Source organism: Macaca thibetana, chromosome 19, assembly GCF_024542745.1.
Source record: "Macaca thibetana thibetana isolate TM-01 chromosome 19, ASM2454274v1, whole genome shotgun sequence".
Taxonomy (NCBI): Eukaryota; Metazoa; Chordata; class Mammalia; order Primates; family Cercopithecidae; genus Macaca; species Macaca thibetana.
Genome location: NC_065596.1, coordinates 45,705,110 through 45,730,041, shown reverse-complemented (window position 1 = coordinate 45,730,041; position 24,932 = coordinate 45,705,110). Strand labels below are relative to the sequence as shown.

The window sequence follows — 24,932 nt, the reverse complement described above, 5'->3', positions numbered from 1 at the left end:
CTCGATCTGGAGAGAACCCATTGTTGGGGAGACCTCCACGGGGCTGAGGGGCCATGAGCCTGCCCGGGTTTAGAGCGCAGGATTCTGGGGTTGAATCCTAGGAATATTTGAGAACTTCTTGCCTCAGGAGGGGAAGATGCCTGGAGAATAAAGACAAACTATGGGTGTCTTGAGGGGCATATCCTAATTTGAGAGGAATCAAACCAAGGATGGAGTAGCTATGGCCTCCTTAAAGACTGAGGTTGGGGAATAAACAGGATTCACAACGAGTTCATTGAGGAAGAAGCCATGAAGGGACAATTTTTGGTTGGGACAGAGGAAAGCTGAAGCTCTGCAGCTGGGGAGAAAGCCCTGGCAGGGAGAAAGTGACGCTGGAGGGGCCCTGCACACTCTGAGAGGCTGGAACTTCTAACCTGCTCCAGCACACCCATTTTCTGCAACCTTCTGCATTCTGAGCATTTGAACCCTCATTTCTCACTCCCCTTTTCTTGATTCTTCTGGGCAGCACATACTCCAAGGTCTTCCAGGCCCTCAATTCCCGACCCCCACTTCTGCAGTCATGGGGGACTCCAGGCACTGCAAGAATTTGAGTGGGAGCCTTGTTGCCTCTGATTGATTTATTGGATTTTTGGAGCTCCCCGCTGTCAAAGTTTAGGGTCCTGGATGCCCGTCCTCCCCAACCTGTCCTTTCCATTCTTGGAGCTAAGCTCTCTCCCACACCTCCCACCCTGTCAGGGCCCTCGATTCCCTCCTCCTTCCCATCCCCATGCCCAGGCTCCTATTTAGCCTCTTGCTAGGATCTGGTATTTTCATGAACCACCAACTCACCTGGAGTCCTACTAAGGGGCAAGCAGGACTGAAGGAGGTCTTAGAGAGTGATAGTGGAGATTTTGTTTTTCCACAGCATCCCTCATCCACCCCCATAATGTTGCCACAGCCCCACCCAGACCCCTTTTTCAGAGCAAACTGCCCAAATCGCTCCCAGGTCATTGTCAGACAAAGGAAAACACCAGCCTTCACTTTGGAAACCTCTTTCCCCCATGTCTAATTCCCACCCAAGTCGCCCTGCATCTTCTTCCCTTCCCCCAACCAGATGTTCATAACCCTCCTCTGCTCAGACACCACCTCCCACCCTCCTGCTCTCAAACTCCCTTCCTCTTTTGCAGGTTTCCTGCCTTCAGCTCCACTGCTGCCTCTGCAATATATGCATGCCCTCCACTTCCTCCTCATTCTCACAATATTCTGCCCTGGTGGGATTCTAACCTCCCTCTCCACTGTGTGCCAGCTCATCTGCTGTCCCTGATCTAACCCTTGGATGCTTGAGCCCCAAGATCTTTCTGTCTAAAAATCTATGAGCCTGGCTCCCTGAAAAGACAGAGAGGGTCGGGCATGGTGATGGACACTTGGAAGGTCGAGGTCGAGTAATCACTTGAGCCCTGGAGGTCAAGGCTGTGATTGTGCCACTGCACTTCAGTCTGGGCAACAGAATAAAACCTTGTCTCAAAAAAAATTTTTTTTAATAAATAAAAATTTTATTTTATTTTATTTTATTTTTATTTTTATTTTTATTTTTTTTGAGACAGAGTCTCGCTCTGTCGCCCGGGCTGGAGTGCAGTGGCCGGATCTCAGCTCACTGCAAGCTCCGCCTCCCGGGTTCACGCCATTCTCCTGGCTCAGCCTCCCGAGTAGCTGGGACTACAGGCGCCCACCACCGCGCCCGGCTAATTTTTTGTATTTTTTAGTAGAGACGGGGTTTCACCGTGTTAACCAGGATGGTCTCGATCTCCTGACCTCGTGATCCGCCCGTCTCGGCCTCCCAAAGTGCTGGGATTACAGGCTTGAGCCACCGCGCCCGGCCATAAATAAAAATTTTAAAAATAAAGCTCCAGGCCTTCTTCCCATGGCTCTGAGTAGGCTTACAGGGGCCCTCCTTAAACCCACTTCTTTCTCAGCTGGATCTGGGGAATCCTTCTTTCCCTTAATGAACTCATTTTCACAGGCACTGTGCTCCAGAGCTCTCACTGTCTCCTATCTCCCCTCTGCCCAGCACCCTTTCTCTCCTTGCCCTCACTCTCCACCTCTAACTTCCCACATCCCAGAGATTCTCTGGAGGCTAAAGCAACTCCATCTTGGATGCTGACCCACCATGTTCACTTTTTTTTTTTTTTTTTTGAGACAGAGACTCGCTCTGTTACCCAGACTGGAGTGCAGGGGCATGATCTCAACTCACTGCAGCCTCTGCCTCCCAAGTTCAAGTGTTTCTTCTGCCGCAGCTTCCTGAGTAGCTGGGACTACAGGCACACATCACCACAACCAGCTAATTTTTTTTTCTTGTATTTTTAGTAGAGACGGGGTTTCACCACATTAGCCAGGCTGGTCTTGAACTCCTGACCTCGTGATCTGCCCGCCTCAGCCTCCCAAAGTGCTAGCATTACAGGCATGAGCCACTGCGCCCAGGCCGGAAAGAGGATGCTCTATAGATTTCCCCCACAAGAGATGGCCTTGCAGGGCCATTCCAAAATATGTCAAAGAAATACATCTGGGGATAAAATACTTTGATTTCCCTTAGGGCATGTTATCTATTATGTGATGCCATACCAGAGTCAGGTTGGAGTCGGTTATCTTATTGCTACAAAGAGTCTGTTCCATCAGTCTTGGGATCTCTATTATTCCTTCTTATTTCTTGAGACATGGTCTCACTCTGTCACCCAGTCTGGAGTGCAGTGGTGCAATGTCCATTCACTGAAACCTCTGCCTCCTGTGTTCAGGTGATTCTCGTGCCTCAGCTCCCTGAGTAGCTGGGATTACATGTGTGCCCCACCACACCCAGCTAATTTTTGTATTTTTAGTAGAGACGGGGTTTTGCCATGTTGGCCAGGCTGGCCTTGAACTCCTGGCCTCATGTCATCTGCCCACCTCGGCCTCCCAAAGTGCTGGGATTGCAAATGTGAACTACTGTGCCCAGCCAGGAGCTCTGTTTTAATGTTAACGCTGGTCACTTGTGCCTGAACTCCAAAGGGAAGAAATATAATGAGGTGTGTCTGACCCCCTCCCTTCTCATCATGACCTGAATTCGTTTTTCAGGTTTAGGTGGGATCCCCTTGGACAAGAGGGGCTCTATTCGGTTGGTTGGGGGGCTTAGAATTTTACTTTTTGTTTACAATATTTCTCCTGAAAGAGTTAGGGGCTCACAAGGAATTTCCTCGTGAACAACTTGTGAGGAAAGTCATCTGGGAAGATATGTGGCCTCTGTCACTGGGGTATTCTGCTTTACCCCAATGATAAGGCAATGACACAGGGTTGTGAAATCACAGCTATGTGTTTGGGGAAAAAAAGGAAAGCAGTATTGTGTGACTATGTTCCCAAACTTCACTTGCCCTTAGCCATAGTGACCGGGAGATTTGGGGCTGGGAGATTCTGTTTTCTTTCACAATGAAATAGATACAATTAAATGTATAGAAAGGAAAAAAATAAAAAGATGGAAATGAGGAAACTCTGATTCCTGGGTGGCCACGTAGTTACCCATGGCACAGAGCTGCAGTTACTGAAGGTAAAGTTTGCAGTGGAATTTAGAAATGGATCCAAATCTTGGAGGAGTCAGTTTACTGGATGCCTAAGAAAACACAAACAAAATAAGAAAAAGGGGTAATATTCAATGCCATAGTTATTGTTACCTATCACAGCTAAAGCAAAATTAAAACAGAATGCTGGCTTCAATCTTGACGCTACACTAAGATTAGATTTCAGTGAATGTAAGTCTTAACCTCTAGCTCAGAGCCACCTCCCAAGGATGAAATCATATAGGGACAATAGAAAGTACTTCTGAGAATTGTGGTTACCAAAAACCTAGTAACTGTGGTGGAGGAGCAAAACAAAGTAGAGAAACCAGAGGGTACAGTCTGAAGGAGACTGCTATCAGCAGCTTCCAGAGGAGCCTTTACTAAAATGAATGATGAGAGTAACTGGATGATGAGAGTGTACAAATGGGGTGTACACTGCCTTCGAGTGTACTAATGGATGATGAGAGTAAAATGGATGATGAGAGTAACTAATGGATGATGAGAGTAAAATGGATGATGAGAGTAACTAATGGATGATGAGAGTAAAATGGATGATGAGAGTAACTAATGGATGATGAGAGTAACTAATGGATGATGAGAGTAACGATGAGAGTAACTAACTGGGGGGCAGGGCTTTTGGTTTCCTTTTCTTTCTTTCTTTTTTTTTTTTTTTTTTTTTTTTTTTTTTTCTGGTTTTTTTCTTTTTTTTTTTTTCTTTTTTTTTTGAGCGGAAGTGTCACTCTTGTCGCCCAGGCTGGAGTGTAATGGCATGATCTCGCCTCACTGCAACCTCCACCTCCCAGGTTCAAGCAATTCTCCTGCCTCAGCCTCCTGAGCAGCTGGGACTATGGGCACACAACACCACTCCCGGCTAATTTTTGTCTTTTTAGTAGAGACGGGATTTCACCATCTTGGCCAGGCTGGTCTCAAACTCCTGACCTCAGGTGATCCACCCACATCAGCCTCTGAAAGTGCCGGGATTACAGGTATGAGCCACCGAGCCTGGCCTTTTTTTTTTTTTTTTTTTTTTTTAGACAGAGTCTTGCTCTGTCAACCAGGCTGTAGTGCCGTGGCACAATCTAAGCTCACTGCAACCTCTGCCTCCTGGGTTCAAGCAATTCTCCTGCCTCAGCCTCCCAGGTAGTGGGGATTACAGACGCCCACCACCATGCCCAGCTAATTCTTTGTATTTTTAGTACAGACAGTTTTGTCACGTTGGCCAGACCTCTTTCAAAAATTTTGTAAGTAACTAGAATTTCTATAGATCTCCGGAATGCACACCTGCTGAAACTCATTGGGAAACTCTTGCTGCATGAAAGCTCAAAATGTCTACAAATGGAATCATTTATCATAACCTATGTTAATATGGAAATTATCCTTAAGCTTCCTTCCTAAGGTCCATAAGTGCCCCTAAGGAAAATACACCATGGTACACTCAGTCCTCTCTTGCTGAGGTGCCCCACTGCACTCTTCTGTAGTGTTCCTTCACTCTAATAAAACTTCCCTTTTTCACAGGCACAGTGGCTCACGCCTGTAATCCCAGCACTTCGGGAGGCTGAAGTGGGTGGATCACTTGAAGTCAGGAGTTTGAGACCAGCCTGGCCAACACGGTGAAACCCCGTCTGTATTAAAACTACAAAAATTAGCTGGGCGTGGTTGTGGGTGCCAGAGATCCCAGCTGCTCAGGAGGCTGAGGCAGGAGAATTGCTTGAACTCGGGAGGCAGAGGTTGCAGTGAGCCGAGATTGTGCCACTGCACTCCAACCTGGGTGATGAGACTGAAACTCTATCTCAAAGAAAAAGAAAAAAACAAAAAAACAGAACTTCCGTTTTTCAAACCTATACTGTCATCAGTAAGTTCTTACCAACCCCCAAGTTGGCCACTTTCCCATGCTGGGACTCTGGCACCTAGCTCAGCAGAACTGTTTTAGGGCTAACTTATATAACAGATATTGTAAACCAAAAAGCGTCTCATACAGGTCTCAATCAACTTAGGGATTAATTTTGCCAAGGTTTAGGACCATGGCTCATAACAGCCTCAGGAGGTCCTGAGAACATGTGCCCAAGGTGATTAGGCTACAGCTTGATTTTATACATTTTAGAAAGACAGAAGTTACAGGCAAAGACATAAATCCATACTTGGAAGGTATACATTGGTTCGGCCTGGAAAGACAGAACATCTCAAAGTGGGAGTTTCCAGGTCACAGGTGGATTCAAAGATTTTCTGATTGGCAATTGATTGAAAAACTAAGCTTTGCCTGAAGAGGTAAAGTCAGTGTAAAGAAATGCTTGCGTTTAGATAAGAACCACTGTGGAAGTAGAGGTTGTTTTTATGTAGATGAAGTCTCCAAGTAGAAGGCTTCAGTGAGAATAGATGGTAAATATGTCTTATTCAACCTTAAAAAGTGTCATATTCTCAGTTAAATCTCTCCTGGATCAGGAAAAGATCTGGAAAGGGAAGATGATTCTCTTTTTTTTTTTTTGAGATGGAATCTCCTCACTCTGTTACCCAGGCTGGAGTGCAGGGGCGTGATCTCAGCTCACTGCAACCTCCCAGGTTCAAGTGATTCTTCTGCTTCAGCCTCCCAAGTAGCTGGGACTACAGACACACATCACCACACCCAGCTAATTTTTTTGTTCTAGTATTTTTAGTAGAGATGGGGCTTCACCATATTAGCCAGGCTGGTCTCAAACTCCTGACCTTGTGATCCACCTGCCTTGGCCTCCCAAAGTGCTAGCATTACAGGCATGAGCCACTGCGCCCAGGCAAGAAGAGGATGCTCCACATATTTCCCCCACAGGAGATGGCTTTGCAGGGCCATTCCAAAATATGTCAAAGAAATACATCTGGGGATAAAATATTTTGATTTCCCTTAGGGCATGTTATCTATTATGTGATGCCATACCAGAGTCAGGTTGGAGTCGGTTATCTTATTGCTACAAAGAGTCTGTTCCATCAGTCTTGGGATCTCTATTATTCCTTCTTATTTCTTGAGACATGGTCTCACTCTGTCACCCAGTCTGGAGTGCAGTGGTGCAATGTCCATTCACTGAAACCTCTGCCTCCTGTGTTCAGGTGATTCTCGTGCCTCAGCTCCCTGAGTAGCTGGGATTACATGTGTGCCCCACCACACCCAGCTAATTTTTGTATTTTTAGTAGAGACGGGGTTTTGCCATGTTGGCCAGGCTGGCCTTGAACTCCTGGCCTCATGTCATCTGCCCACCTCGGCCTCCCAAAGTGCTGGGATTGCAAATGTGAACTACTGTGCCCAGCCAGGAGCTCTGTTTTAATGTTAACGCTGGTCACTTGTGCCTGAACTCCAAAGGGAAGAAATATGAGGTGTGTCTCACCCCCTCCCTTCTCATCATGACCTGAATTCGTTTTTCAGGTTTAGGTGGGATCCCCTTGGACAAGAGGGGCTCTATTCGGTTGGTTGGGGGGCCTAGAATTTTACTTTTTGTTTACAATATTTCTCCTGAAAGAGTTAGGTGCTCACAAGGAATTTCCTCTTGAACAACTTGTGAGGAAAGTCATCTGGGAAGATATGTGGCCTTCTGTCACTGGGGTATTCTGCTTTACCCCAATGATAAGGCAATGACACACGGTTGTGAAATTATAGCTATGTGTTTGGGGAAAAAAAGGAAAGCAGTATTGTGTGACTATGTTCCCAAACTTCACTTGCCCTTAGCCATAGTGACCGGGAGATTTCGGGCCGGGAGATTCTGTTTTCTTTCACAATGAAATAGATACAATTAAATGTATAGAAAGGAAAAAAATAAAAAGATGGAAATGAGGAAACTCTGATTCCTGGGTGGCCACGTAGTTACCCATGGCACAGAGCTGCAGTTACTGAAGGTAAAGTTTGCAGTGGAATTTAGAAATGGATCCAAATCTTGGAGGAGTCAGTTTACTGGATGCCTAAGAAAACACAAACAAAATAAGAAAAAAGGGTACTATTCAATGCCATAGTTATTGTTACCTATCACAGCTAAAGTAAAATTAAAACAGAATGCTGGCTTCAATCTCGACGCTACACTAAGATTAGATTTCAGTGAATGTAAGTCTCAGCCACTAGCTCAGAGCCACCTCCCAAGGATGAAATCATGTAGGGACAATAGAAAGTACTTCTGAGAATTGTGGTTACCAAAAACCTAGTAACTGTGGGGGAGGAGCAAAACAAAGTAGAGAAACCAGAGGGTACAGTCTGAAGGAGACTGCTATCAGCAGCTTCCGGAGGAGCCTTTACTAAAATGGATGATGAGATTAACTGGATGATGAGAGTGTACAAAGGGGGTGTACACTGCCTTCGAGTGTACTAATGGATGATGAGAGTAAAATGGATGATGAGAGTAACTAATGGATGATGAGAGTAACTAATGGATGATGAAAGTAACGATGAGAGTAACTAACTGGGGAGCAGGGCTTTTGGTTTCCTTTTCTTTCTTTTTTTTTTTTTTTTTTTTTTGTTTTTGGTTTTTTGTTGTTGTTGTTGTTGTTTTTGTTTTTTTTTTTTTGAGCGGAAGTGTCACTCTTGTCGCCCAGGCTGGAGTGTAGTGGCGTGATCTCGCCTCACTGCAACCTCCACCTCCCGGGTTCAAGCAATTCTCCTGCCTCAGCCTCCCAAGTAGCTGGGACTACAGGCGCACAACACCACGCCCGGCTAATTTTTGTGTTTTTAGTATTTTCTGGTGGGGTCCAGGTTTCTGAAAACAACTCAGAGACATATGTTAAGATGTTATCTTTCTTTAGTTTTCATAGGAAACCAAATACGTTAGGACTCCAATTTCCTTGGCTATTGTTTTAAGCTACCATTACCTTCTTGTTGATCAAGTTGCTCATATACTTCTCAAGGCTAGCTAGATGCCTGGAATTTCCCTTGAAGGAAGTCAAGATTTTCCTTTATCTCCATACTGGCTGATGGGGACCGAGTAAGCCCGCAAGAGGGGTCCCTGCTCCATCTTAAGGAGCTGCTGGATTCTACAAGTGCCTAATAAACAGCTCTCGCCTGACCGACAAAGAGCTGCTTGCTTTCTGCATAGCAATTCCAAAGTGAACAGACAATATCCTGTTTGGAAGACTGCCACTCTGTTAGAAGCAGCATCAGGAAAACCTTTCTTTTGAGCTATTTATAACTAACAACAATTGACCAAGTATACTTTTGTGAGTGAAATTGACCTTTCTCCCTACAAGAATTCTCCAACATTTGGAAACTATTTGTGAGTATTTTCACTTATGGCAATATAATTATTGGCACAAGCTCAATCAGATTCGGTTTTCTTTTGTAACAGGAACCATTGGAGATGCTCGTTACTCTTTGAAGGCTTACAGCGGAATGAATTCAAATACGACTTACTTGAGGAATTGAAGTTGACTTTTTTTATTTTTATTTTTTTATTTATTTATTTATTTTAAGTTGACTTTATGGAGCTGATAAGAATCTTCTTGGAAAAAAAAAAAGACTGGGTATATTTTCAATACACTTTCCTTTTAAGGTCCCTTACCTGTGGAAAATAAAGAATGTCACTTTCTGACAGGCCCAGGAACCTCAAGTTATGTGGGGATCTCAGGAAGATGGGGGAATTCACCCAGTTCGTACAGGTGAAATTGTTGTTGCAAAGATTTTGAATATGAGAGAAGTCTAGCATGGCTGACTTCATCTCATGTCTGGCCTCAGGCCGGCTGCCCTTGCTCACTCTTGGGCATAGGCCAAGCTAGCCATGGGAGGAATTTAGTTTATAGTTTAACTTTGAAGCAAGGATGATAATACTTACTCCCTAAAATGAACCCCTTCCTTGCTCAGGGACTGAAACTACCTTTGTAAGACAAATGAAAGCCCACAAGATTAGGATTATGAGAGGGTCCTGAATTATGCTAAAACACAGGTGTAGCTGACTGATAACCAGTATTGTCCCACAGCTTGCCTTTCTATAATCTCTTGCTCCTCAGGAGTCACATGGCCAGAGGTCCTGAGATTTCTGGTCCTGTGACCCCCACCCAGAGACGGACTTGGTGCATGAGGACCATTTTCCACACCCCTATGATGTCATCCTCAAACAATCAGCAGCACCCATTCCCTAGCCCCCTGCCTGCCAAACTATCCATAAAAATCCTGGCCCCTGAGTTATTAAGGAGATTGATTAATAATCCCAGCCCTGCCCCTTGGATTGCTCTGATTTAATTAAACCTCTACTGCAATACCACAGACTCCGTGAATTGGTTTTGTCTGTGCAATGGGCAACAAGAACCCGTTGGGTGGTTATACAGGTACTACAAGCACAGGCTGATGGCAAATTATTGGTTTTGCTTCCTGCCCTTGGTGTTTCTAAACATCTAGTCCAAAATTACTCGTGAAATGTCCAGCAAAGCCAATTTTAAAAGAGGCTATCTGGCCAATCACTATTCTTTCTGCACGTCATTGCAAATAATCAGGTTATGGCTGGGCACGGTGGCTCACGCCTGCAATCCCAGCACTTTGGGAGGCTGAGGCAGGTGGATCACCTGAGATCAGGAGTTCGAGACCAGCCTGGGCAACATGGTAAAACCTTATCTCCACAAAAAATACAAAATTAACCAGGCATGGTGGCATGCACCTGTAATCCCAGCTACTTACGAGGCTGAGGGAGGAGAATCACTTGAACCTGGGAGGCAGAGATTGCGGCGAGCTGAGATCACACCACTGCACTCCAGCCTGGGCAATAGAGTGAGACTCTGTCTCAAACAATAATAATCAGACCAAGTATAATGAGATTAAAATTTATTTTGCAAATAAACTGGTCCTACTATAATTTATCTTTTGTAGAAATGTGGAAACTGAAGATAAAAAAATTAGGTTTCAGAAGAAAACTCTAGTACACCTGTTATTAGATTCTAGCCCTAAACATTGTTTTTGAGGTTTTTATTATTTACCTGCAATTTGGACTAAATTCTGAATTATTTCCTGACTACAAGTATCCAAAGAATAAATGGGTTTTCATTTTCTTTATGATAGTTTTAGTTGGCTTCTAATGCAACAACAATTTTTATTGTATCCTGTGTGCATTCTATTCCTACCATTCAAATTATTAATGTTATAGATCTTTCATTGTAGTACTTCTGAATTAACCAAAATCACAGTATTCTGAAGATGATTCTACAAAGCCTGCTGATGATTTCTACAAAGCCTGCTGTATTGTTGCTGTAGAAAACACATTGATGCAACATGTTCACCCCAACCTCCTCCCTAAAGGCTCAGGGCCCATCGCGGAAGAGGAAGGCGCGTGAGATTGTAAGAGCCAAATTAGGGGGATGGAGTGTGGAGGATAAGGACACTTCATCTTGGTTACTTACCTGCCAAATTGACTTCTGATGAAAGCCAACTCCAGAAATGTGCCTACAGTTTCTCCTTTCACCTAAACGCTGCCCTTGGTCAAATCCTTCTCTTCTTCTAAGCAATCAACTTCAATTCCTTGTATAACCCACAGTATAAAAGGGCTTTTATACCATTCTATCCTATTGCATGTAAGCCTTGGGTCTGGGAGGTAACAGTGTGGGACTCCACCATCTCATCTCCCTGCCACCCAAACATGCCTGTTCTTCCCTAAGCAACATTAAATTTTTGTACTTCAGAAATTTGATTTGTCAGCCTCTTTCTTCAGATGCTCAGCTTCTTTGGCCTTTGGGAGTAGTTTTGCATAGGCCTGTTCACAACGGGATGTTCTGGGGGGTTTGGGGGTGTTGTTTTGCTTTGTTTTTTGTTTTGTTTAGAGACAGGGTCTCACTCTGTCACCCAGGGTGGAGTGCAGTGGTGCAGTCATGGCACACTGTAGCCTCAAACTCCTAGGCTCAAGCAGTCCTCCCACCTTGGCCTCCCAAAGTTCTGGGATTACAAGCATGAGCCACCATGCCCAGCCCTGGTACTTTTCTTTAAAGACATTTACACAGTGTAGGAATTACTGTGGGTGCACTGCTCAGATCCCCTTCCCCAGGATGCTCATTCCTACGATGATCTTTCTGCAGAGATTTGACCTCAGCTGCAGGGCAGTCACCTGGTCCAGGTGGTTGCTGTTCAGCTCCTTCCCGAGAACAGCCAACAGCCAGGGACGTGCTAGCACAGAGATCTAAGGGCGACCAAGGCAAGGCCACTTCTGTGCTGTGGTGCATGCTCCAGAGCCTCCCTGGGATCGGACTTGAGGGTCTCCAGCCAGATCTGGTCTTTGGTGCTTTCCTTGAACTCCCCAGCACACTCCTGCAATGCACCTCTTTTTTCTTTTTTTTTTTTTTTGAGATGGAGTTTCACTCTTCTTACCCAGGCTGGAATGCAATAGTGCAATCTCAGCTTACCGCAACCTCCGCCTCCCGGGTTCAAGTGATTCTCCTGCCTCAGTCTCCCAAGTAGCTGGAATTACAAGCATGCACCACCACGCCAGGCTAATTTTGTAGTTTTAGTAGAGACGGGGTTTCTCCATGTTGGTCAGGCTGGTCTTGAACTCCTGACCTCAGTTGATCCTCCCGCCTTGGCCTCCCACAGTGTTGGGATTACAGGCATGAGCCACTGCACCTGGCCCAATGCACCTCTTGAATCACCTCCTCATGCTTTGCTTTCAGAGAGCATGGTCCCCAACATGTGATGCCAGCAAAGATTCTAGAAAGCCAACCATGACCATCACTTCTGGGTTTAGATGACTCCCCCAGTCCCCGCCACAAGATGGCAGTGACCACCTCATCACAGAGGTGCTGAGGGTCTGCACTGTGCTGATGGTGTGCAGGGCATGTGTCTACTGTGAGGTCACTGATATTTCACCTGGAGTAAACCGAGGTGAGCTACAGGAGATGTTCCACAGGCACATAGTCTCTGCGGTTTTGAACATCGTGGGGGAAATGAAAGTAATAGGAGTGTGGAGTTGAATGGCCACCAACAAGTGCCGCTGATGCATGGAAGAGAGAAAAGGACAGGCTCAGACCTATAGCTCAGCAATTTAAAGTACATATGAGAGCCGCAAGGGATGTTCATCTCCTGAAGCCAAAGGACAGGTAGAGCTCAGGGCCAGGAACAAGACTTCATCACAAAAAGGCAAAACTTCAAAAAAGGCGGGGAAGGGCTGCACCCTCACCCCACGATAGGTAAACAATAAAAGCTTCCTATTTAGGACCCTTTCTGACCCAGCCCTATGCATGTCTTTCTCTCTTCTCTTTCCTTCCTTCCTTCCTTCCTTCCTTCCTTCCTTCCTTCCTTCCTTCTTGCCTTCCCTTCCCTTCTTTCCTTTCTCTCTATTTCTTTCTTTCTTTCGAGTTTCACTCTTGTTGCCCAGGCTGGAGTGCAATGGCACAATCTCGGCTCACCACAACCTCCGCTTCCCAGGTTCAAGCGATTTCTCCTACCTCAAGCTCCCGAGCAGCTGGGATTACAGTCATGTACCACCACGCCTGGATAATTTTGTATTTTTAGTAGAGACGGCGTTTCTCCATGTTGGTCAGGCTGGTCTCGAACTCCTGACCTCAGGTGATCCGCCCGCCTCAGCCTCCCAACGTGCTGGGATTACAGGTGTGAGCCACCGCGCCCGGCCTCCTATGTATCCCTTCCTATTGCTCATTCTGATTTGCATCCTTTTGCTCTAATAAAACTTTAAAAAATAAGTATAGTACTATCCTGAGTTCTGTGAGACACAGTAGCAGACCATCCATCCTGAGAGGGTCATGGGAACCCCAGAATTTACAGCAAGTTGGTCAGAAATGTGGGTAGCCTGAGATCCTTAAACCTGGGGCTTACATATGATGTACTCAGTGTTGTGACAGAATTTTTCCATAAAGAGCGGACTCCGGGCTAACTCCGGGTTATCTTTACTAGTCAGCATCAGAAGTGAATTGCACTGCAATACAGCAGTGAGGTAAAGGATCAAAAAGTTCAGAGATGGGCATTTTGGAACGTGGCTTTTTATTTTTTTTGAGATGGAGTTTCACTCTGCCGCCCAGGCTGGAGTGTAGTGGCACCATCTCGGCTCACTGCAACCTCCACTTCCCAGATGCAAGCGATTCTCCTTCCTCAGCCTCCCGGGTAGCTGGGATTACAGGCATGCACCACCACGCCCAGCTAATTTTTGTATTTTTAGTAGAGATGGGATTTCACCATATTGGTTAGGCTGGTCTCAAACTCCTGACCCTGGGATCCGCCCGCCTTGGCCTCCCAAAGTGCTCGGATTACAGGTGTGAGCCACCGTTCCCGGCCAGAACGTGTCTTTTATAGAAGAAAATAACCCAGCAGTAGGCCGGGCGCGGTGGCTCAAGCCTGTAATCCCAGCACTTTGGGAGGCCGAGACGGGCGGATCACAAGGTCAGGAGATGGAGACCATCCTGGCTAACACGGCGAAACCCCGTCTCTACTAAAAACACAAAAAATTAGCCGGGCGAGGTGGCGGTGCCTGTGGTCCCAGCTACTCGGGAGGCTGAGGCAGGAGAATGGCGTGAACCCGGGAGGCGGAGCTTGCAGTGAGCTGAGATCTGGCCACTGCACTCCAGCCTGGGCGACAGAGCGAGACTCCGTCTCAAAAAAAAAAAAAAAAAAAAAAAAAAAATAACCCAGCAGCTGAGTAGGATGGTGAGGAGGGTTGGTGAGCACTGCAGTAGTGAGAGGGACATGAGCATCACGGAGATGCAAGTAATGGTCATGTTTCATAGGTCAAAGTTCAAAGCAGGGGACAGTTACAGGGCAGGGCTTCATAGTACCAGTGTGATGAAAGTATCTGGGAGTGGCTGAGGCCAGCACTATGCCATGGGAAGCAAGGTGGGCCTCAGGAGGAGGCAGCAGCAGCAGCCTGCAGCAAGTGGGGCTGCCCTGCAGAGACCTGAGTCATGTTATAGAGCACAGTGTCTGTAAGGCCAAGAAATGTGGACAACCAAGTGTGTCAATTACTAGACATACTCAAGAGGAGCAGGAAGGGCAGGGCACGGTGGCTCATGCCTGTAATCCCAGCTACTCAGGAGACTGTGGAAGGAGAATCGCTGGAACCCAGGAGGTAGAGATTGCAATGAGACCAGATCATGCCACTGCACTCCAGTCTGTGCGACAGAAGCGAGACTCCATCTCAAAAAACAAGAAAGAAAGAAAAAAGGAAAAAAGAAAAGCCTATGTATACTTCTCAAGAAAATACAAATAATCAAAACCAATATCACATGCCTGGGCACAAATTTCATATATATAACAGATTTAAGCATATAAGGGTGATCATCCTCTCATATCTCAATTTTTTTTTTTTTTTTTTTTTTTTGAGACGGAGTCTCGCTCTGTCGCCCAGGCTGGAGTGCAGTGGCGCGATCTCGGCTCACTGCAAGCTCCGCCTCCTGGGTTCACGCCATTCTCCTGCCTCAGCCTCCCGAGTAGCTGGGACTACAGGCGCCCACAACCGCGCCCAGCTAATTTTTTGTATTTTTAGTAGAGACGGGGTTTCACCGTGGTCTCGATCTCCTGACCTTGTGATCCGCCCGCCTCAGCCTCCCAAAGTGCTGGGATTACAGGCGTGAGCCACCGCGCCCGGCCATCTCAATATTTTTTAGTTTTCCATTTTTTTTAACTAAAAGAAGTTAATGCCAATTATATACTTTTTTTTTTTTTTTTTTTTTTTTTTTTTTTTTTTGAGATGGATCTCACTTCTTCACCCAGGCTGGAGTGCAATGGTGCGATCTCGGCTCACTGCAAAGTCTGCCTCCTGGGTTCAAGCAATTATCCTGCCTCAGCCTCCCAAGTAGCTGGAATTACAGGAGTGCGCCACCATACCCAGCTAATTTTTGTATTTTTAGTGGAGACAGGGTTTCACCATGTTGGCCAGGCTGGTCTTGAACTCCTGACCTCAAATAATCTGCCTGCCTCAGCCTCCCAACTTTCTGGAAAGGTAGTCGTGAGCCACTGCGCCCTGCCTATGTATGATTTTTTAAAAAATTTATTTGCATAGGTTTTTGGGGAACAGGTGGTATTTTGTTACATGAATAATTTCTTTAGTGGTGATTTGTGAGATTTTGGTGCACCCATCACCCGAGAAGTATACACTGAACCCAATTTGTGGTCTTTTATCCCTCACCCCCTTCCCACCCTTTCCCCCTGAGTCCCCAAAGTCCATTGTATCATTCTTATGCCTTTGCATCTTCATAGCTTAGCTCTTGAACCCTTACTTTCTGTTTGGGAGAGAAGACATATCATCTATAAGTAGATACTGTGTAAACATTCCATTGCATGAATATCCCATAACTTGTCTATTATTTGTGTTTGGTTATTTGCTGCTATGTAACAACCCCACTCCCAACTAAATGGTGTGACGATGTCATGGTTCTGTGAATCAAAAATTCTGAGAAGTCAAAACCAAGGAGTTTTGTCTCTGCTCCATGATGCCGGAGCCTCCGCAGGGGTGAGGCAAATGGCTCAGGGTAACTGAAAAGCTCAGGGTTGGAACAGCTGGGGATGAGGCCTCTATGTATAAGATGATTCTTCACTCACAGGTCTGAAACTATGGTGGGGACAATCAGAAGGCTCGGCTCAGCTGCGACGGTCGCCTGAGTCCTACACATGACCTCTCCAACGTGGTGATCCTGAAGCAGTTGGATCTCTTACACAGCAGCTCATACTTTTTTTTTTTTTTTGAGATGAAGTCTTGCTCTGTCACCTCCAGGCTGGAGTGCAGTGGCACGATCTCAGCCCACTACAGCCTCTGCCTACCAGGTTAGGTTCAAATGATTCTCCTGCCTCAGCCTCCCAAGTAGCTGGGATTGCAGGCACACGCCACCAAGCCCAGCTAATTTTTGTATTTTTAGTAGAGACGGGGTTTCACCTTGTTGGCCAGGCTGGCCTTGAACTCTTGATCTCAGGTGATCCGCCCACCTCGGCTTCCCAAAGTGCTGGGATTACAGGCGTGGGCCACTGCGCCCGGCCAAAGCTCACACTTTTTATGATTCAGCCTTAGATGTCACATCGGGTCACTTTCCCCACACTTGTTAGTGTTAGAAGTCACAAGCCCACCCATACTCTGGGGACCTGGCACACAGACCCCACTCTCAGTGGAAGGGGTGGGAACACCACCATTCTCCTGCTGATGGGCATTTGGGTAACTTCCTGTTTGAAGCTATTAAGATTGGGCTGTGTGGCCGGGCTCGGTGGCTCACGCCTGTAATCCCAGCACTCTGGGAGGCCGAGGCAGGCGGATCACGAAGACAGGAGATCGAGACCATCCTGGCTAACAAGATGAAATCCCTTCTCTACTAAAAATGCAAAAAAAAAAAAAAAAAAAAAAAAAAAAAAAAAAAAATTAGCCGGGCGTGGTGGCGGGCGCCTGTAGTCCTAGTTACTCAGGAGGCTGAGGCAGGAGAATGGCGCTAACCCGGGAGGCGGAGCTTGCAGTGAGCCGAGATGGCGCCACTGCACTCCAGCCTGGGAGACAGAGCAAGAATCCATCTCAAAAAAAAACCAAAAACAACAACAACAACAACAACAAAAAAAAAAAAAAAAAAAAAAAAACTGGGCTGCTGTAACTATTCTAGCAGGTGTCTTTGGTGAGCACCTACTCGTGTTTCTCTTTAGTATATGCCCAGGAGGGGAACTGCTGGCTCCTAGATACTGTATGTTCAGGGTCACACACACTTCTGCGGGATTTTCCAAAGCACTTGTACCAGGGCATACTCCCAGCACCTGTGTGACTGCTCCAGCCGTCCCACAGTCTCATCAGTTCTATTGCTGATATTTTCATTTTAGCTTAAGTTATATTTAATAGGAAAATTACCATTGCCTCCACGCCTCGTTCCTGCCTGTAGAAGTTTCTCACAGCTGTTGCTACAAGTGGTCACAAATGTGTCACTTAAACCCACACGAAATGATGTTCTTGTGGTTTTGGAGTCAGAAGTGTCAACGGACGGTGCTGGCAGGGTTGTGCTGACCTGGAGGCCTCAGGGGAACATCTGTGCTGCTTCTCCACCTTCTAGAGGCTGCTGCCTCCCTTGCTCCAGCCCCTTCCTGACACCACTCACCCTCGTACTTCTGTTATCACATCCTCCCCTTCTCTGTGTTCAGGGCTCCCTCTGTCTCTCTTGCAAGCACACTTGAGATTCCATTGAGGGTCACCCACATAACCCAGGAGAATTTCCCCACCTCAACATCCTTAACTTCATCCCATCTGCAAAGCCCTTTTGCCATAAAAGTTACCATTCACAGGTTCCAGGGATTGTGACATGGGTAGCTTTAGGAGTGATTATTCAGCCCATAACACTGCCTGTCTCCTGCTCACCAGAACTCGGAGTTTCTGTCTCAACAGGATCCCCCTGTGTGGGAATAGCCTGTCTCAACGACGCCCGCTATAGGGACCGGCTTCCTCAAAGGACCTCACAGTCCCGTCCCACCCCTGTGTAAGGTCTTCGCCTTGGCTGGAGGGGCTGCAGCGGTGTGTCTTGGCGCCACCTTGTGGAGATAGGGCATCACAGCAGGTTGGGGCCCAGTAGAAGCACAACCAAGCCCCATGGGTAATGTTTAAAATTGTCTGGCCGGGCGCTGTGACTCACGCCTGTAATTCCTGCACTTTGGGAGGCCGAGGCGGGTGGATCACACGAGGACAGGAGTTTAAGACCAGCCTGGCCAACATGGTGAAACCCCCTCTCTACTAAAAACTACAAAAAATTTAGCCGGACAGGTGGTGCACGCCTGTAATCCCAGCTACTCGGGAGGCTGAGGCACGAGAATCGCTGCAACCCGGGAGGCAGAGGCTGCAGTGAGCCAAGATCACGCCACTGCACTCTAGCCTGGGCGACAGAGCAAGAATCTGTCTCAAAAAAAAAAAAAAAAGAGAGAGAGAAGAGAAAACAATGGCGAGTTTGTTTCTGTTTGAGCTGAGACATCCATCTTCTCCTGACTTCGGATATTTGCCCTCCTGGTTATGAAACTTGAACTGAATACACCACCAACTTTCCCAGTTTCCAGCTTGCAAATGGCAGATCGTGAGACTTCTCAGTTTCCATAATTACATGAGCCAATTTAAATACACAAATGGGGTTCTCCAGAAAAACAGAATAAACTATATAGATACCTAACTTATTGGTATATATACCGAAATTATACGTATAATTAAATTAAATTATACTTTAAATTATACATATAATTATATATATAATTTATTCTGTTTTTCTGGAGAATCCTTACTGATACAAATGTTGAGCGTCTTTTCATCTGCTTATTGACTTAATAACGTGTATATCTTCTTTGGGGAAATGGCTATTCAAGTTCTTTGCCCATTTTGTAACTGAACTATTAATATTTTTCTTTATATTGTTGAGTTGTAAAGGTTCCTTATATATTCTAGATATTAGAGCCTTATCAGATATATTTGTGCAACTATTTTCTCCTAATGTATAGGTTGCCTTTTTCTTTCTTTTCTTCTCTCTCTCTTTTTTTTTTTTTTTTTTTTTTTTTTTGAGACAGTCTCACTCTGTCACCCAGGCTGGAGTGCAGTGTGGCATGATCTCGACTCACTGCAGACTCGACCTCCCAGGCTCAAGCAATCCTCCCACTTCAGCCTCCTGAGTAGCTGAGGTTACAGGCACTTGCCATCGCACCCAGCTAATTTTTGTATTTTTTAGTAGAGCCGAGGTTTCGCCATGTTGCCTAGGTTGGTCTTGAACTCCCTGACTCAAAGTGATCTGTCAGCCTCGGTCTCCGTAAGTGCTGGAAGGGTGAGCCACAGTGCCCGGCAATCTATTTTCAATAGGGTTTTTTTTTTTATGTATACACAGGTTTGGAATTTTGATAATGTTCAATTCATCCAATTTTTTTTTTTTTTTTTTTTGGTTCTTTCTACTGGACCACCACTCTTGAGCCCTCTAATCCAACCTCCACTCGGCAGCCAGAGAGAGCTCTCTAAATGTAATTACTGTTTCCCTGCTCCACCTGCTCAAAGCCGTGTCACATTTGTGATTTAGAACAGTATTTCTCAAACCTAATTTGCGAAGGCAGCAGCTGGAACTCTTCTTATGCACAGAAGCTGATTTGGTTGGTCTGGCATGGGTCTGGGAGTGAGCACATCTACCAAGCGGCTGCTGGGGTAGCTTGTGTTTTCCACTGATGATCTCAGCAGTGTTTCCTGTCCCACATGCTCCTCCAGAACGTTGTACTCGCCCATGAAAAGGTGGAGTCTATTTCCCCTTCCTTTATTTATTTTTTTGAGATGAAGTTTTGCTCTTGTTGCCCAGGCTGGAGTGCAATGGCACCATGTCGGCTCACCGCAACCTCCGCCTCCTGGATTCAAGTGATTCTCCAACCTCAGCCTCCCGAGTAGCTGGGATGACCGACATGTGCCACCACGCCCAGCTAATTTTGTATTTTTAGTAGAGATGGGGTTTCTGCATGTTGGTCAGGCTGGTCTCGAACTCCCGACCTCAGGTGATCCGCCTGCCTTGGCCTCCCAAAGTGCTGGGATTACAGGTGTGAGCCACCACACCCAGCTATTTCCCCTTCCTTTGAACCTGATCAGGATTTTGCAATGGCATCAACATGGTGAGAGTGACCCTGCATGGCTGATGAGGCTGGGTTACACAAGGCGATGTGGCTTCTGACTGGCTCCCTCTCAGGATACATGCCCTTGGAACCCATTCTCTAAGCTCCTTGGGAGCCCAACCTAGCCCATATGGAGACAAGACAAGAAGAGAAACAGAGGCCCCCCAGCCCTCAGCCAGCATCAGCTGCCAGACAGGAGAGCAAATGCACCTTCAGTGATTCTAGCTGAAGCCTCAGACCGCATGGAGCAGAGATGAGCAAAATGCACACTGTCACTGTTTTGAAACAACAATGTTTGGGGGCTGTTTGTTATGTAGCACTAGATAGCTGTAACAATGCTATTACTGCTGTGTTCCATGAATGACTGCACTTTGAGTAGCAGGGGGCTAGATCACTAGATAACCCCCATGGCTTCTGTATATGCTATTTTTCTACTTTTATATTCTTTTCTTTCACTTTTTTTTTTTTTTGAAACAGAGTCTCACTCTGTTGCCCAGGCTGGAGTGCAGTGGTATAATCTTGGCGGACTGCAACCTCCACTTCTCCGATTCAAGCAATTATTGTGCCTCAGCCTCCTGAGTAGCTGGGACTATAGACATGCACCGCCACGCCTGGCTAATTTCTGTATTTTTAGTAGAGACAGGGTTTTGCCATGTTGGCCAGGCTGATCTCAAACTCCTGACTTCAGGTGATCCACCCGCCTTGGGCTCCCAAAGTGCTGGGATTACAGGCGTGAGCCACCATGCCCAGCCCCATTCCCTTTCTTTACTTGGCTCATTTTTCCTTGTTGCCTCAGTTCTCCTCTAAGATCACTTTCCTGACATTTCAGCCTGGGCCTGTTGCCTTCTCTGGGTCCCCTCAGCCTCCTGCGCCTCCATCATCACAGCCCTGATCCCTCAGATTATACTTCCTCTGTCCCCACTCTGACCATCTTCGCTGTCCCTGGGTAGGGATGGGTATCTTCTCCCACTGGTCTGGGAGACCCAGTCTGCCTGGTGCAGACTTGGTCACTGCTGGAAGGAGCTCAGTTAGTGTGGTGCTGAGGACAGCACTGGTGGGGCTGGCCCCCTTCACCCAAACTCCCGCTCTCTTCCATAGATTTCACCTCTGTGGCCCAGGCCATGGCTTAGGGCAACTCTGCTTAAACATCGAGTCCATCCTCCATTCTGTTCTTGAATAGGGAGCAGCTGTTACACCAGTCTCTCCCTTGTACCCTCCACTCATGTCTTTCTCCCCAAGAGACACGGGACCCTGGCACTTGTGAAGCATGACCCAGACCCTGGGGCCGTGGCATCCAACATCTTCATTCCCTATGACTCCTACTGTCTAGATGTAGCTGCCAAGAGACCCCCAGACTCCCCAGGCCTCTGTCTAGAATGCCAAGAGAAGGCGAGAACGCCGTGCCACTGCATGCTCTGTGGGGTCTCCTTCCCCCTTCCCTGGCTGCTGGGCGTGACTTCAATGTTCTCCCCAACCCCCAAACAGCAGTACTGATAAAAGCTGCAGACCTGGCTCAGGTTAGCTAATGAGGACCAGGCTGGGAATGAAGCCTGAATCCCTAAACCCCAGTCCTGCACCCCACCCCAATCCTGGGGTCTCCACTGGACAAAAGGAAGCAGCTTGGTTTTCCGTTGGTGTTGTTTTGAGATAGAGTATCTCTCTGGCTCCCAGATTGGAGTGCAGCAGCGTGATCTTGGCTCACTGCAGCTTCCGCTTCCTGGGTTCAAGCAATGCTCATGCCTCAGCCCCCCCAGTAGCTGGGATTACAGGTGTGAGCCACCACACCCAGCTAATTTTTGTATTTTTAGTAGGGACGGGGTTTCACCATATTGGCCAGGCTGGTCTCAAACTCCTGACCTCAACTGATTCCCCAGCCTCGGCCTCCCAAAGTGGAAGCGGCTTATTTTTAAGGAGAAAACTCCCATGGAAAGGAATCAGCACCTCCTCTGTCAACATTTCACTTCTCTGAAAAGACCCGCACTTCCAACTACAAAGTGCTTTGTAAACACAAGAATGAGGCTGGGCGAGGTGGCTCATGCCTGTAATCCCAGCACTTTGGGAAGCTGAGGCAGGCAGATCACGAGGTCGGGAGTTTGAGACCAGCCTGACCAATATGCTGAAACCCCGTCTCTACTAAAAACACAAAAATTAGTTGGGTGTGGTGGCGCGTGCCTGTAATCCCAGCTACTCAGGAGGCTGAGGCAGGAGAATAGCTTGAACCCAGGAGGTGGAGGTTGCAATGAGCCGAGATCATGCCACTGCACTGCAGCCTGGGCAACAGAGCCAAACTCCATTTCAAAAAAAAAAAAAAAATGAGAACACATGGACACAGGGAGGGGAACAGCACACACAACAAAATTTAAAAACAGGTGAAAATAATTTTAGTAATATTTTTACTACTACTGATATGATCAAAATATTATTTCAACAAGTAATTAATCTAAACATGATTGAGATGTCTTATGTTATTTTCATCATACTAAGCCTTTAATATTTGTTGTGTATTTTACACTCACAGCACATCTCAATTTGGACTCCCCATGTTTCAAGCACTAAATAGCCATGTGTGTCTGCTGTCCGTCTACCACACTGGACAGCGTTGATCTGAAATCCCATCTGTATGCATCACCATCACATTTGCAGAGACCCCATCTCAGCAGCACAGCTGAGGCTCATCTGCAAAAGCACCTGCAACTTCTCTACAACCTCCCACATCACCTCCAAACACATCCTCATGTCATCTGCCAACACACCCATAGCTCACAGGCCAATGTCTAAATCTCATTGCAGGCATCTTCAGAGAAAGCACTTACTAAAGGGGTATACTTGATTCCACATCTGATTTGACCTGCAAATCTCCCCTCCCCTTTGCATACATTTGCATCTAATTTGTATGTCAACCTAAATGCACTGGCAGAGCCTCAGATCATCATCTCAAAGTCAGGGGGGTGTGGAGCTGGGCAGGCCTCCAGGTGTTCCTCCTCCTGCTTCCACTGGGGCTCTTGATCCTCCTCCTCTTCCTCACTGCTCTCCTCCTCCTCCTCCAATATGGTGACCAGTTCCTCCCGCAGCGCCCCTATCTCCAGCCCCAGGCTGCACAGCTGTCCCAGCAGCTGGACATCAACTCGGCGCAGGTTCTCCTGCCGGTAGGAAGGGGACGTCACAGGGATGCCACCCCAGAGAGCAAGGGTCTCGCCAGGGCCTGGATGAGAGCAGGTCCCAACTCATGTCCTGGCCATGGTGCCTGGGCAGGATCCTCACTGTGCCAATGGATCCTAACTGCCTTCCTGCTTCTCAGAGTGTATCTTGATCTCTAACTCTGTCCCTGTCTTTGTCTCTCCATTTCGTTGTCCCTGACTTCTCTCTCTGTTTCTCAGTAATATGTCTCCTCCCTCTCTTATCTATCTCTGTCTCTGTTTCCCTTTGTCTGTCTCTGTCCCCATTTATTTTTTGTCTTTCCATGCCCCTGTCTCTCTGTCTCTGTTTTGCTATTTCTCTGCCCCTGCCTTTGGCTCTCTTTCTCTCGCTTGCCCTGTCTCCGCCCTCCTCAACTTTCTCAAATTCAGTCTGAGTCCCCCGTCTCTGTTCCCGCTCTCAGTCTCTGCTTCCCACCTCTGCCCCTCTCTTTTGGGATCTCCCTGTCCCACCTCTGTTCCTGTCCCTCACTCTCTGTCTGTCTTTCTGTCTGTACATGCCTCTCATGTCTCTGCTTCTGTCTCTCAGATTCTGTCTTTCAATCTCTGGCCCTCTCTATTTTCCTTCATTTCCATTCATTCTCATTTACTCTCTCTCTCTCTCTTTCCCTTCCAAACCCCTCACTCACCAGCTCCTCCCTGATCCACAGCAGACTATCCCAGGCACCTCCAGTGTCTGTCCCTGCAGTCCTGAGGGTCTGCCCAGGGATTTCCACTGGTGGGACCTCCCTCAAGGCCTGGGGGGGTGGGCCCAGCCCCGGAGGCACCAGTCCAGCCTGACTCAGCTGCCTCCACAGCTCCATGGTCTCTGAGCTATGGCTGCCAGGAGCAGGAAGTAGCAAGGTCCAGGGTGGCCCAGTCCCCCGGGGAGCTGTGTGCGTGGTGGAGAGTAAAGGGCAGAGGGAGTGGGATGGGGGTTCCTGGCAAAGGTATCCCAAAGTCCACTCTTCAGAGAAAATCAGCTGGCCTTGTGCTTTTGTTTTTCCTTCTGAAGTCTGACCTCAACTCTGCTCAAAGGGTTCAAACACAGCCTCTTGCAGAGGTCAAACTCTGCCCCTCCCTGCCTATCTCAGGTCTGACCCCTCAGGGGCGCTCAGTGTCTGTAGATGCCTGGCACCCTCTGTCCTTCCACCTGCCCCCCACCACCACCACCTCTCCAGCCTCTCCTCAGCCTCCATTTGACCTCTGGCTTCCCCATAGCTTGGTTCTTGCTTGTCCTCCCAGCGCAGGTCATCCCAGGGCTTTCCCACCAGTGTGCCTTTGGGGGCAGGAATGGCTCCCAGGGGCACCAACAGAGCAATCCCTCAGCTGGAGTGCCTGTGTCCAGGCTGCTGGCCTAGGGCCGAGCAGCCAATTCTGCTGACCCTGGACTTGCCTATGGGTATATCATCCTTGCTGAGGGTGGGGCTTCTGCTGTGGAAAAGTCTGGGAAGCACTGCAGGCCTCTCTCGGCCTTGAACCCTTCCTTCAGACCCAAGGTGCTTATATATATATATATATAATGGTAGATCACGAGGTCAGGAGATCTAGACCATCCTGGCAACAGGGTGAAACTCCGTCTCTAGTAAAATACAAAAAATTAGCCAGGCATGCTGGTGTGCGCCTGTAGTCCCAGCTACTCTGGAGGCTGAGGCAGCGGAATAGCTTGAACCCGGGAGGCAGAGGTTGCGGAAAGCCGAGATCACA

The 24,932-nt window shown here is 47.3% G+C and overlaps 3 protein-coding genes across 8 annotated transcripts in view; 1 reads left to right on the top strand and 2 right to left on the bottom strand.

Moving 5' to 3' along the window:
* The window catches only part of BCKDHA (branched chain keto acid dehydrogenase E1 subunit alpha), a 446,963-nt gene that overhangs the window by 294,991 nt on the left and 127,040 nt on the right, over positions 1-24,932 (bottom strand). The window contains exon 1 of one of the 6 annotated variants that reach the window (XM_050768490.1): positions 20,455-20,458. The exons of 3 other annotated variants lie outside the window; for them this stretch is intronic. The gene's annotated coding sequence lies outside the window, so the exon portion shown is untranslated. Of the gene's footprint in view, positions 1-1,035; positions 1,040-20,212; positions 20,217-20,454; positions 20,459-24,932 lie in introns of those variants that run through there. 2 more of the 6 variants (XM_050768481.1, XM_050768488.1) reach the window with 2 other exon arrangements.
* DMAC2 (distal membrane arm assembly component 2) overlaps positions 1-24,932 on the top strand; it is a 188,174-nt gene that overhangs the window by 150,507 nt on the left and 12,735 nt on the right. The gene's annotated exons all lie outside the window — the stretch shown is intronic.
* ERICH4 (glutamate rich 4) lies at positions 22,429-24,199 on the bottom strand. Its single transcript, XM_050768571.1, has 2 exons — positions 23,876-24,199; positions 22,429-23,192 (listed from the first exon to the last, which is right to left on the bottom strand). Exons 1-2 carry the CDS (start codon positions 24,047-24,049, stop codon positions 22,974-22,976), a joined length of 393 nt encoding a protein of 130 aa, XP_050624528.1. The 5' UTR covers positions 24,050-24,199; the 3' UTR covers positions 22,429-22,973.